The sequence below is a fragment of the Cydia fagiglandana genome, chromosome 7 (assembly GCF_963556715.1).
Source record: "Cydia fagiglandana chromosome 7, ilCydFagi1.1, whole genome shotgun sequence".
Classification (NCBI taxonomy): domain Eukaryota; kingdom Metazoa; phylum Arthropoda; class Insecta; order Lepidoptera; family Tortricidae; genus Cydia; species Cydia fagiglandana.
The window spans coordinates 10,405,353-10,419,880 of NC_085938.1; the positions used below are offsets into that span (position 1 = coordinate 10,405,353).

The following is a 14,528-nucleotide window of genomic DNA, read 5'->3' on the forward strand; positions in this document are numbered from 1 at the left end:
TACATAATTTAGGTGTCTAATCTAATTGTATGACTAATTAATTTACGGGAACATATTTGATGAGAAGTAGCCAGGATGATGTTTATACAAGGATGTGTGGTACCCAGATGAGAGATTGGAGCGCCACGGCACTGTGAGGCGCCACGGTGAATCTGGACTTGACCACCTTTTGTCTGTAACAAATAATACGGAATTAGACTTTAAAATGATAAAAATGCTTGTAAATCAATAACATAAAAATCAGTTCTTATATAAATTACAGTAATTATGTATGCTACCATGCATAATTGTGTTATTACTAGTAAAGTTTTTAATAAACCTAACATGGCATCTATTGGTTAGAAGTTGATTTGCACTATTTTTGTAGTGAGTTGTAGATATTTTAGTGCCAGCTGTACACACTCGCTGAGTCTCAGCACCGCTCCAATCCAATCGAAGAAGCGCGAGACGAGATGAGAAAGATCGAAATGAGAAGTGAGCGGTCTGTCTTGGGGTCTGTCGATGAGTGTGTGCAGCCTGCATTACAGTTTGCGACTCACACAAATACAATGGTGTATTTGCCATGGGTTGCAATGAGATATCCCTGTTGTTTTTAGGGTTCCGTACCCAAAGGGTAAAACGGGACCCTATTACTAAGACTTCGCTGTCCGTCCGTCCGTCCGTCCGTCCGTCTGTCACCAGGCTGTATCTCACGAACCGTGATAGCTAGACAGTTGAAATTTTCACAGATGATGTATTACATTTCTGTTGCCGCTATAACAACAAATACTAAAAACAGAATAAAATAAAGATTTAAATGGGGCTCCCATACAACAAACGTGATTTTTGACCAAAGTTAAGCAACGTCGGGAGTGGTCAGTACTTGGATGGGTGACCGTTTCTTTTTTTGTTTTTTTTTTTGCATTATGGTACGGAACCCTTCGTGCGCGAGTCCGACTCGCACTTGCCCGGTTTTTTTTAAAAACCTAATGCCTTCACAACATATTGGGACTAAGTAAACTATCTTTAATTAAAAGCTAGGCTAGGAGCATTACCCTTTTTCCAGCGCACTGTTGACGCCTGAAGCCTTGACCTCCAGCAGCGATGGAAGGAGTCTGATCGACGACAGGTCCACGGCTTGCTCCTCATCTGACAGGTTCACTACACCCACCACCGCGCGGGAGCCGGCTTTCAGTCTGAAAGTTAAATTTGGTTAACTTTCTGAACGCCACAGACGGCAATTGACGTCAACGCAAAATCGTGACAACAACGCCAAAGACTGCATTTGACGTTGATCGTTTTTTGACCAAAACTGGAAAACACCCCACTTTTAGGCTGGCATTATTTATTTACAAAACTAAGCTTTACCCCCGGGGCGTCAGTGGCACGGCAAATGGATGCGATTTTTTACTCTTGTCAGCGGTATATTAAGAAAAAATATTTCTAATAGATGCAATAAACTGATAATTCGCGCATGGTGGGGAAAAAGAAGAAAAGACGCATTTGCCCCAAAACTTACGCAGGTAAAATTAGAGCAGAAAAAGATCTGCGTTCCACTGACGAATTTATAAAGGGTCACTTAAATGTTATGAAAACGCCTGGAATTTGAAGGTTGTTGATATTTTGATGTGGTGGGATTCAAATGGTGCATGTAAGGCAAGGTGCAAAGGGACAGGAAGTACCTGGCAACGACCAGCACGTGTTCGCCGAGCGCCCGGGTCTCCAGGTCTCCGGAGCGCACGGCTCTGGTCTTCTTCAGAGCCACCACGTCTTTGTAGAACTGCCACGAGAAAGAAATTAAAGCTATATTTGTTGAAAGGATAATTGAGCTTTTTAGCGGTGAACACTTTCAATAATAAATTGATAGTATTCTTGATATCCGACTTCACCTAAAAGTGCTAATTTAGGCATTGACTGGGCTAGTCTTTATCACCAATGCTTCTGAATTTAATCCTTTAAAGCGCATAAAGACCAAGATAGGCAGTGAGTTAAATCTTCCTTGACTAAATTCTAATGATTTTATTTAGGAAAAAAAAAATATCCTGGGGGCCTACCGCGAAAACCGAAATTTCGAACGAGGATCTTTCTCTTTTACTCCAATGAAGGTTTAATTAGGTTAACAGAGAAAGATGAGCGCAATTTGCGAACTTCGATTTTCGCGGTTACAGCCCTGATAGTATGTAATAAAAGTTTAATCGTCTGTCTAAGCAGTTTTACCTTATAATGGCTTTTGGGCTCTCTCATTTGCCTTTCCAAGTTAACCTCTCTATAGTTACTAGCTATAGGCAACCAAGTCTTGCCGTCAGTGTCAGAGAATCCTGCGTTCTTCCCGCCGTTCCAGTGGTACGGCGTACGGTTGGGGTCCCGAGAGTGGCTGGCGTAATTGATAGGGTCCTCGGTGTTGCAGGCCTGAGGGTCTACGGTGTCCTCCCATGAGACGTAGCCGTCTGTCATACCGATTTCTTCGCCCTTAAAGATTTATGAATACAGTTAGGTCAAAAACTAAACGGCTTACATAAAAAAAGAGATTGAGCTAAGGAATACCTAGATGCTTAAAGCAGTGCAGAAATATTGTAGCCGCAATTTTGATAGCTTAAATATATGGTGTTTGTACATAGAGCTAACTAGCATTTGATACCACACCTACGCGGCAAAGCGAGACGATGCATGCGATTTACCGTGAAATGAGCGGGGCTCCGCAGTGTCATACATATTTATATATTATTTAACTAAGCAGCGCGTTTTAATATTTATTATTTTGTGTGTGGGTGATCAACTTTGTAGGTGTACCTGGTAGGTGAGTGTGACTCCCGGCAGGATCAGCGCGAGAAGATTCATAGCGTCGATGCGATCTGTGCCCTGACGATTGGCTACACGGCTCTGGTCGTGATTCCCATTCTAAAAGAAAAACAATTAGGGTCGGTTGCACCAAACTGTTCGTATCGTTAAAGAGTTCGCTAAATTTTTATGTATGGAAAGTTTCATAGTAAAGTGCCGGGGCGCGCCGGCTGACGTTGATCAGTCTGTCAAATGTGGTTGGTGCAACTGGCCCTTAGTCTCTAACTTTGGGAGGAGGAGGAACACGGAACACAATAGATGGTGTAGGTCGGGGTTAAGGCAGACCGAAAAGGAGATGGCGGGACGACTTGGACGCATTCTACCTAGGTGGGTAAATGCCGATGACGGCCGAGTGGAGAAAACTAAGGGAGGTCTTTGCCCAGCAGTGGGACACCAAAGTAGGCTAAATTAAAAAAAAAAGCTTTGGGATGTTATCTAAACAATGGTTAGTGAATAAGAGGTTTTCTGGTGACTCAGGAACTTGCCGATCTATATTTTGCATCCCAGTTCCCCACAAGGCATTTCGTACACATCTACAGCAATAGAAGTTTAATAACTAAGGGGCTGTCCATAAATTACGTCATCGATTATTGACGATTTTTGACCCCCTCCCTAAAATCATCCAAAAATCATGCTTCGAATGACCCCGTTTCCTCCTACGTCATGCTACCATCATCCGATATCCCGACCCCCCCCCCCCCCCAATTTGAAATGACGTAATTTATGAATAGCCCCTAACTCACCACCCAGTTGGCAGGTTGTCCCGCAGGCATATACGTCATCCATTTATCAATGATCACTTTGATATCCTTAGCATTGGAAGTATTCTTAACATCGCCCAGAAAACTGAAATTGAAGGGGATAGAGCCGTTTCTCTGTCCATCGCCGTAATACCTAAAAAGATAAACAATTTATTTAATACTTATTAACTAACCTGCCGGGCACAGGCCTCCTCTCACTCGCAAGAGGGCTTGGACTATAGTCCCCACCTAAACCATCCCTACCATCATGTTTAAGGCATAACTATTTTTTATCATCATCATCATATCAGCCTTTGATCGCCCACTATTGAGCATAGGCCTGCCTTCTTTATTTTTTATTACCTCAGCATAAGATTCAAGTCGGCGTAGGCCTCCGTCATCATAATCTTGTACTCGCCATCGTTGTAGAAATATTCGTTGAGTACGTCACGCCAGTCGTACACCACGGTGTAGGTCTCATCCTGGTTCTGGGTGTAGATGTGGTTAAGGTAGCCGTAGTCGTCTGGGCCGGAGTTAGGGTCACCTGGAAATGGAATGTTAACCTTCTGAACGCCACAGACGGCAATCGACGCCAACGCAAAATCGTGACAACGACGCCAAAGACGGCATTTGACGTCGATCGTTTTTTTGATGAAAATATAACTGAAAAACATCCCACTTTTATGTTGGCATTATTTATTCACAAAACTAAATTTTACCCCCGTGGCGTCAGTGGCATGGCAAATGGATGCGCCGTTTGGCGGTCAAAAGGTTAATAGAAATACATTGATTTACCTTATGTAAAAATTGTATGCATTATGACTAATACAATGTTATAGATATGTTTTGAATATGTTTATTTATTTTGAATTACCTGAAAGCGGTTCGTCGGGGTACTGTCCGCCGAAATCAGCTGGATCTACTTCATACATCATGTTCACAGCGTCCACGCGGAAACCGGACACGCCCTTGTCGAGCCAGAACCGAAGCACATCCTGTAAGCAAAACAAACAAAAACGGTACTTAATCGATAGTGTTAACCTAGGTACGTAAGCATAATCTATAGATGCGTCTGCATCTTGCGAACGCGCTTCCAACAAGTATGCCATTCAAAATTCGTTCGCAAACTGCTATTACCTAACAAAATAACCATTATTTATCAAAATAATCTACCTGAGTAAAAATCTACACAGTATTTTGATAAGAAGCAAGCCTAATCATCCTTTTCTCTCTGCATAAAACTTATTTAAAATAAATTTTCACCACACCAGGTCGGAAAGGCTTACTTTGCTATTCAAAAACTGATAGCAAAGTTGCATATTATTCACATGTGAGGCAAAGTAATCAAATGCAAATTTATGACTTGTTTTCCTAAGTTTGCTGGTAGAATTGACTTTTAAATAATGATTTTGGATGATAAATATTTAATAACATTCATTTGGGTTTGATTTTGTTTGATATTTTACATTTAATATTTGCTTCGGGATGGTGTGGCGAAAAATTTTGTTTTTCACTCGGGGGCAAATTTTGTTTAACCCTCACAACGCTCAAGATTCCATTTTTCGAACCACTCGCTACGCTCGTGGTTCAATTTTGAAATCTTTCGCGTGCTGGGGTATCAATATTAGCACGAGCGGTTAATCAACAACTTTGACCGTTGTAAAACAAATAACTATTAACAATTTGTGCTAAGCCTTTTTACTTGACCAGTTATTTGATCATCCGTAAACCTTATTGTAACGAGATAAGGCCTACCTGCGATCAGTTAAGTGTTGATGTTAGTACCTTCATTTCCTCCCGGACCCTGTCGTCGCGGTAGTTTAGGTCGGGCTGGCCGACCACGAACTGGTGCAGGTAGAATTGCTGGCGGTCCTCGTTGTACTCCCAAGCGCTCTTGCGGAACACGCTGATCTGTAGGGTTATTAATTAGTTCATTACATAGGTCACTACATAAGTTTTGCAATAGACAAATATGAAACAAAGAGGCGGCCTATCACAAATACTTTTTAACCTTTTGAACGCCAAACGGCGCATCCATTTGCCGTGCCACTGACGCCACGGGGGTAAAGTTTAGTTTTGTGAATAAATAATGCCAACCTAAAAGTGGGGTGTTTTTCAATAGATTTTCATCAAAAAACGATCGACGTCAAATGCCGTCTGTTGCGTCGTCACGATTTTGCGTTGACGTCAATTGCCGTCTGTGGCGTTCAAAAGGTTAACCTTTTGGACGCCAATGACCGATATATCCGCACCGCAGGTCCAACGCCAAATACCGATTAGTCGGTCACAGACCACAGAGCAACATAGACCTACGTGCATATGCATAAAGTTCAATTTCAGTTTTGACACTTGGGTGACGTGGCGTCCGAGTGATAGCTTTTGTGTTTGACACGGCGTCAAAAAGGTATATTTCCATCGACAATTATTGGCCGGAAAATATTTACTTTTTAAATTTCCTTATTATGCCAGCTCCAACATTTATAGTAATTACGTGTAAATGAAATTCAAACCCAGTTATTCGGCGGCAGCGGGTGATCGGGATCGTCAGGGTTGGGCCTGCCATCAGCCCATATGTAGTAATTGTCGTAGCCGTCCTGCCGCTTGCAGGACTTGACGAACCACTCGCTCTCGTTGCCTGTGTGGTTGGGCACGTAGTCAAGGACTACTTTTATGCCTGAAACAAAAAAGTTAACTTTAGTATAGTATCCTACTCCTCAGTCGTTCACTCTTGACAGAGTGGTCGTTGTATGATCAGACGTATCTATCGTGGATAACGCAGCCCTCGCAATGCGCCTCCATTTGCCACAGTCTTCAGCGTTACGGGAACATTGGACTATGGTGGTTTGTGTCGCAGATTTTATCAGGTCTATCCAGCGCGTAGGTGACCGACCTCGTGACCGCTTGCCTTCCACTCGTCCTATAGTATAATATTACAATCTATTGAAAAGAAATGAAGTTGTAACGAGTCACAGTGCAATTTACTTAGTAGGTCATGTGACCGAAAAGCGAAAACGCAATCGGTATTAAACTAATCACGTAGTAGGTATAGGTACTTAGTCTAATTATAGGGTGACTATGTTATGTTGTTGCAAGAAACCTTAGGATATTTTTAGACGAGTTTTGCCGGTTGATCAGTTACGAATTCAATGGCAATTAATAGTCGCACGCCTTATGGAAAATGGTCCAAAACTAGTTCTGAAATTAAAATTCTAAACATACCTGACAGAACTAACCTAACACAGGCGAGAGTGAAAAAGCTAATGCATACCTACTAAACAAGTGACTAGCTACATCTTCAACCATAATAATTACTGCTGATCGTGGGAAACATGGGTAAGTTAAAAAAAAGATCATCATCATCATCATTTCAGCCTATATACGTCCCACTGCTGAGCACAGGCCTCCTCTCATGCGCGAGAGGGTTTGGGCTATAGTCCCCACGCTAGCCCAATGCGGATTGGGGACTTCACATACACCTTTGAATTTCTTCGCAGATGTATGCAGGTTTCCTCACGATGTTTTTCCTTCACCGAAAAGCTAGTGGTAAATATCAAATGATATTTCGTACATAAGTTCCGAAAAACTCATTGGTACGAGCCAGGATATGAACCCGCGACCTCCGGATTGAAAGTCAGGCGTCATATCCACTCGGCCACCACTGCTTCTAAAAAAAAAGATATAAGTAAGTAAAATCGCATACTTATAGTACATACAGATAATGAGACTACTCATTATAAGACCAGGCTGCGTAGCCAAGATGCCAATCGCTTACGCTTCGTAGCGATCGAAACGCAACTGTCACTGTCACACTAATATGGAAGAGTGATAGAGAGACATAATGCTTTTCGTTGTCGAAGCGATAGCGATTGTAACCTTGGCTAGGCCGGCAGGTGACTACCCTACAAAAAATAACAACATAAATCCAGTGAAGATTAGCTTTGTTTGTATTGTAGATCTACAATAGAGATGTCAGAAGATTGCTCAGCAAAACGATACGCGCCGGAAAACGCAGTTTAACCATGTTTAACTTAACGATGCGACACCTCGTAATGAGGTTTTTTACCCGCGGGACTGTTTGATTACATTTTCTTAACCTTGACCAACGAAGTAATGACTAGATTATCTGTTCCTATATCACACAACCTACAACAACCTTCGCTTTGAAGATGATTTTGTCTAGGTGTCCCTTACTTGCCGGCCTGCCGGGTGACAGTGTAGGGCAAAAAGTAATTGAATTACTAATTAACAATTGCAATTACAAAATGTAATTCCAACAAATAATTTCCATTACATGTGGAAAGTAATTAAAATTTTAATTACTAATTACAATTGCAAAATGTAATTAGTAATTAAACTAGTGGCTCTGTGAGCTGTAGACCTCGCGAGCTGAGCTTAAAACTGAGTAAATGTATGGCTTCGTTGTTTAGAAGAATTTAGAGAATCTAATTTGACAATTAAAACCTTAACTATCGAACCTGCTTACAAAATTCGGGAATTGGTTTAGAAATGCGACCAGTAGAGTAGAACAGATGGACATACGAAACAATTTTTGGCTAACAGGCCAATTCAAACGTACACTGATATCAGAATGACGTCTAACTGATGTCATTTAGTTATCGTGCATTTCGCTGGTTCTTGTCCGTACATGTATTGGCGCAAGCGAGACGCACGATGACTACTAAATAACATGATAAAAATATCATTCCGATGTCAGTGTACGGTCGGTGCCCCAACTTAAGTATCCACGTCGCCATACTAATTGTATAGAAAAGTGGATAGAGTTAGACCAAGAAAAGTCTGCAGAGATTTTGACAGCACACGCAGTGCCAATGTTATTTGTGCCAGTGTCAAAATCTCTGCAGACTTTTCTTGGTCTAACTCTACTTATGTTAGGGAACCAACATTACCTTTTAATTAGCCTGTAAACTGCAACTGAGAAGCTTCGTGCGCGTTTGGTTTGTGTAGCAGCATACGATTACTGGGGATGGAACCAGGGACCTCCCGATGCAAACAAAAAAAGCGAACGTTTGCAAAATGCGCCATGATAGTTCTTACTAAAGCTGACGAAATTTAGCTACTCATTCTCAAGTAAAAACGAAATATCTAAATACCGCCAAAACCAGCGATACAAATTTTCTGAATTTTTGGACATTTAATCTGAGCTGTAGACCTCGCGAGCAGAGCTTGAAATAACATGGTGCTAAGAGCTTTAAATACACCGTGTTTTTTTTTATTTCCGTTAATTTCAAGGGTGCATTCCTGAGCTTAAATCAAGTAACTTTCTCAAAGACACCGATGTTCTAATTAAGTCCATTTCGGAGATAATCCATAATTTATTTTTTTACTATAAGGCCTCTACAAGCGTGTACACTTGCCTTAGGGCCGGCTTACATATTGATTAGTGTTTAGAATGAGTTCATACATTTGCTACTAAACTTAAGTACAATCTCGGTCGATTGATGTACGAAATGACATTGATATGTTACAGATTTCAATTGTTTGGTTGAGTTAAATGTAATGCCCGTGTTACAACAACGCTATATGCTACATTTAATTACTTTTTAAACAAAAAAAAAAAACAAAAAAGAAAACAAAAAAAATTTTTTTTTTTGAAAATTAACTATGCCATTTAGTTCTTATAAACGTACTTAACTATACCCCGAAGTTAACGGAATTCAATAAAAACACGGTGTATAGTAAATTAAAGAAAAACAATACGAAATTTATGTGTAAAAAAATACAAAAAGTTATAATATCCCAGCATACAATTACTGGGGATCGAACCCAGACCCTCTGTGCAAACAGAAAAAGCGAACGTTTACAAACTGAGCCAAATAGTTCTTAGATGGGTTGACGAAATTTAGCTACTCCTTCTCAAATTAAAATTAGTTATAATTAAATATCTAAATACCGCCTAAACCAGCGATAATTTTTTTCTGCATTTTTTGCTATTAACTCTGTAAACATGTTTCAAAAAGAAAATAGGCTTATGATATCGATACGACTATTTGTTTAGGCGCCAGGTATCACGACTCCGCCATTTTTAAAAAATTCCAAAAACCGGATTGACAAAAAAATTTTATTTAGTCATAAAATTCGGTCACAAAATTTCACGAGAATCGGTTAAGAATTGCGACCTGTAGAGGAGAACATCCGGACATACGAAAGCAAAATGCCCGAGTCAAAACGTAGACCTTCGCTTCGCTTCGGTCAATTATTAATTACATTTTGTAATTAAAATTTGTAATTTAATTACTTTTTTGAATTACAATTACTTTTATAGAATGCAAGTTTTTGATCATCTTTATTTCCAAAATCAGATGAACATTTTGAATGGTTTTAAATTTGACTAAGCAACATTGTCAATGTTAACTTTGGTTGATTTGGTTGGACTGTAGCAAAGGGAGGGCTGGGACTTAGAATTTTTTTCTGATTAAGTGGTGTCATTATGATACTATTTTTAAATGATTGTAATGTGTAGATCACGTCAAAATAAGCATCTTATACTGAAAAAACTTTTCTCTAAAATAAAAAATGGCTGAGTTAGACGCCTCCAAAGATTGATGTTTTTAAAGGGAGCTGGGACTTAGAAAATTTTAATCGCGAGTGGTGTCATTATGACATATATTTTAAATGATTGTAACGTATAGAACACGTTAAAATAGGCTACTTTTACTTGAAAAACTTTTTTCTAAAATTGAAAATAGCGGACTGTATCAAAGGGGGGCCGTTTCTGGGACTTAGATTTTTTTTTGAGAAAATGATAAAAACAGGGGTTAAAACAGTTCTTAATAAAGTTTTAGAAAAAAGTTTTTCAAGTAAAAGTAGCTTATTTTGACGTGTTCTATAAGTTACAATCATTTAAAATATATGTCATAATGACACCACTCGCGATTAAAATTTTCTAAGTCCCAGCTCCCTTTAAAAACATCAATCTTTGGAGGCGTCTAACTCAGCCATTTTTTTATTTTAGAGAAAAGTTTTTTCAGTAAAAGATGCTTATTTTGACGTGATCTACACATTACAATCATTTAAAAATAGTGTCATAATGACACCACTTTGTCAAAAAAAATTCTAAGTCCCAGCCCCCCCTTTGCTACAGTCCAACCCGAAAGGCACCTTAGGTTGGCGCTTACGTCATTATTAGCGGCGCCCCAATACTAATGCGGTGCTACGCGACGTAAGCGCCGACCGCCATATTCAACGTGGTTTGTCACATAGTACCCTGTAAAGGTATGATTCCAGGGACAAAAAATATGTTATAACGTTATCCAGCGTATAATGGAATTCATAAAAGTTTTTCTTTATAATTACTCCAAGTAAATTTGTTCATATTTGCATATTATTAAAAAAATTAATGAAAAGTAATTGAGTAACTTAATTACTAATTAATGTAATTACAATTGCAAATTACACAGAAAATTTAATTACATGTAATTAAATTTTATGTAATTCAATTACATTGTAATTCAATTACATGTAATTAAATTAGTAATTAAATTACACGAGTAATTAATTACGCCCAACACTGCCGGGTGAAATAGTGGTAAAAAAAGAATGGAATCAAGCTAGCTTTTATAAAATCGTACAAAGTTTCTCAATAAGTAGCGAAGTTGAGTCATCTAGTTACTTACATCTTCCCATTTTTTACACAACACAGAATAACATGAAAACAGGTAACAGTTTATGGGGAAACATGCTTTTAAATACGCACCTAAACTTATAAAATAATCATGTAAGAAACACATGACTACTATGTGCTGTATAAATAGGTACTTGCGGCATTCCATGGGTACCCTTTTTGCGCAGGTACGACTAGGTAGGTACCTATAGGTAAGTATGCTACCTATGGGCAAAGCATAAAGTTATTCTGGCAAAGTTGTTTATGGTGCCGAACTAGAGAATCGAGCAATATTACTAAAGATTTCGTAGCCAAAGATACATTATAGATGGTCAAGCAAATCTTGTCAGTAGAAAAAGGCGTGAAATTCTAATTTTCTACGAGACGATATCCCTTCGCGCCTACATTTTTCGAATTTGCCGCCTGTTTCTACTGACAAGATCTGCTTGTCCAAGTATAACTCTAGAGACCGACGATTACTCGTATGTATGTACCTACGAGTAGACTTACCTTGCTCCTTAGTTTCTGCCATATAAGGTTGTCACATTGTTGAAGTATCTCATTTAACTTGGGCGTGATACATATTAACTCACATTTATAGACGGGTTTATCACGAATTCATTTTATTACCTTTATTTACCGACGTTTCGACACAGGTTTCACTGGTCGTGGTCGCGGTTAGCAGCGATAGACCCGTCTATAAATGTGAGTTAATATATGTTCAAAACGCGAAAGTTTTAAATATTATATTGGGCGTGACAGTTATCATAGGCATATTATACATGACTAACTAAGTAACTACTATAGACTGACGACTACTCGTATATATGTTGTTTTTTTTGTCATTTATTTTACTTTTACAAATGGCAATATGGTATTTAAACAGCTTTGTAAGATATTTCAAATGAAAAATTTAGATTTGTTTAACTGTTGCCGAGCAGTGGTTGCCGAGTGGATATGACGTCTGACTTTCAATCTGGAGGTCGCGGGTTCAAATCCTGGCTCGTACCAATGAGTTTTTCGAAACTTATGTACGAAATATCATTTGATATTTACCACTAGCTTTTCGGTGAAGGAAAACATCGTGAGGAAACCTGCATACATCTGCGAAGAAATTCAAAGGTGTATGTGAAGTCCCCAATCCGCATTGGGCTAGCGTGGGGACTATAGCCCAAGCCCTCTCGCGCATGAGAGGAGGCCTGTGCCCAGCAGTGGGACGTATATAGGCTGAGATGATGATGATGTTTAACTGTTCCATAAATTCACTAAAACGTGCTTTTCGGTAATTAATTAAGTATGTAATTTTTCATTACTTATGTCTCTTTCAGGTAATTTAATCACTACCCATTAATTTCACTCCGACTCTCGTGAGTATACCTATACGTTCAAACTAATCTAGTACCTTATGTTTTTGTTACTTTATTTTACAGACTGCAATTTATATATATAATAAGGAAACTCCAGGTCTTAATTTAAGAAATATTTTTGTAAACGACTGTTTGATTCTTCTTAAATAAAATAAATAAATAAAGTAAATTTTATTTCTAACTGGGACAAATGACAAAATTGATACCAATGACAGTTCCAATTCAAAGTGGCGATTCAATTTACCAATTTAAATATCTTAATAAGCCGTTGTAATATCCTAAATCCACTTATAAAAGTAAAGTAAATGACAAAAATAAACAAAAAATAAATTTTGTCTGATTTTAGTAAGAGTCTTCTTCTTAGTCGGTTCCTCAAGGCTGAGGGTCGTGACCATCAGGAGTGCAGTTCTTCACCACCGCTCTCCAAACCCCCCCGTCTTGGGCCAGCTGTATTGACCCCTGGATGTTGACGCCCGTAGCGTCGCGTATGGCATCAGACCACCGAGTTGGAGCCCTGCCTCTACTCCTTCTCCCTTAGTAAGAGTAGGGGCATTAAATTGCTCGTTGTTTATGGAGTTAGAAAAACATATTATGGTTCCCAATCACAACTTAAATGTCACTCTGTATATATTTAGGCTTACCTAGCTTTTTAGCCTCAGCCATGAGATTATCAAAGTCTTCCATAGTGCCGAACTCTGGTGCGATGGCGCGGTAGTCAGTGATGTCGTAGCCGAAATCGTACATGGGTGACTTGTAGATAGGCGACAGCCATATTGCGTCCACCCCGGTGTGGGCTAGGTAGCTCAACTTGGAGGTTATGCCTGGTGGAATAAAAATAAACTGGTTATCTTAGGTATAAATAAGTTTTTGGCAAAAATTACATTTTTGGTACAAGCTTTTATCGCTGACTGTACTTTTCTTTCCACAGGCAACTAATGCTCATCGAGACAATTCTAAAAACCCCAAACACAATTAGGTTTCGTTGTTTTATCACATAGTTCCTATGGCACCTCCGGTCTCCATCATCAGATCAGCTCGATGACACCATAATATTGCATTGTCACCCGACTTACGTATGTATGCTAAATTCCAGCTCGATCGGAAACGGGAAAGTGGATTAAATTTAACTTGCAAGATTTGATTACAGACAGACAACGCGACGGTCAGGTGAAACTAAAGAAAAGCTTGTAAAAGAAAAAAAAAGAAAAAGAGAAATAAAAAAAATAAAAAAGCTAAAAGAGGTTTTGCTTTTCTAAATAACATTTTCCTTGACACATTCGGTTAAATGGTTAGAAAATGAGACGTTTAAATTTTAAATCAATCAAACATTTAAATCCCAATACCATCGTCGACCTAAAACTGCGAGGGTAAATCTCATAAATCAGGGCGAACTCATGCCAGTAATCCGCATCCGACGCGGCAACCACCGCCAGCACGGCAACCAAAGCCACCGTAACCGCTTTCATCGTGTCTTGTACGCGTGGTAAATCCTGTTGGCCAAATTATAAACATAGTGTACAATATAAACAAAAACTCACCATTTAAATCACCAATCCCATCCCCGTCGCTATCTTTAAAGCTTCGAGGATAAATCTGATATATCAGGGCAGACTCATGCCAGTCCGCATCCGACGCGGCAACCACCGCCACCACGGCAACCAACACCAAAGTAACCGTTTTCATCGTGCCTCGTCTGCGGGCAGACTAAGTGAAGAGCCTTGCTCGCCGGCCGTTAAATATGCTCCTGTTGTAAACACTTCATGTTGTTTACTGCGGCACTCAAGTGTTTCGGTAGGTATGATTTCAATTGTTTCCTAGATTATAATCGAGATTTGAACTTGAGGTGGGTTATGTTTATGTCCCCCGTACAGTACTTTTTGCACGAAGTTGAACTCTATTGCTTAAAAATGTACTGCTCTATAGAACAATCAGGGATGTATGGGTATAATATAGGGCCCTTTTGTTTCTGCATTTTATTTTTAT

At 39.3% G+C, this 14,528-nt stretch overlaps 2 protein-coding genes across 2 annotated transcripts in view; one reads left to right on the forward strand and one right to left on the reverse strand.

The window, feature by feature from the left end:
* LOC134665840 (cystinosin homolog) overlaps window positions 1-14,528 on the forward strand; it is a 231,110-nt gene that overhangs the window by 14,167 nt on the left and 202,415 nt on the right. The gene's annotated exons all lie outside the window — the stretch shown is intronic.
* Window positions 14-14,260, reverse strand: LOC134665833 (maltase A1-like). The gene is made up of 12 exons (XM_063522847.1): window positions 14,084-14,260; window positions 13,187-13,366; window positions 6,068-6,231; window positions 5,343-5,468; window positions 4,432-4,552; window positions 3,921-4,101; window positions 3,561-3,711; window positions 2,770-2,877; window positions 2,197-2,448; window positions 1,662-1,759; window positions 1,035-1,175; window positions 14-173 (listed from the first exon to the last, which is right to left on the reverse strand). The coding sequence occupies exons 1-12, from the start codon at window positions 14,226-14,228 to the stop codon at window positions 83-85; spliced, it is 1,758 nt and encodes a 585-aa protein (XP_063378917.1). The 5' UTR covers window positions 14,229-14,260; the 3' UTR covers window positions 14-82.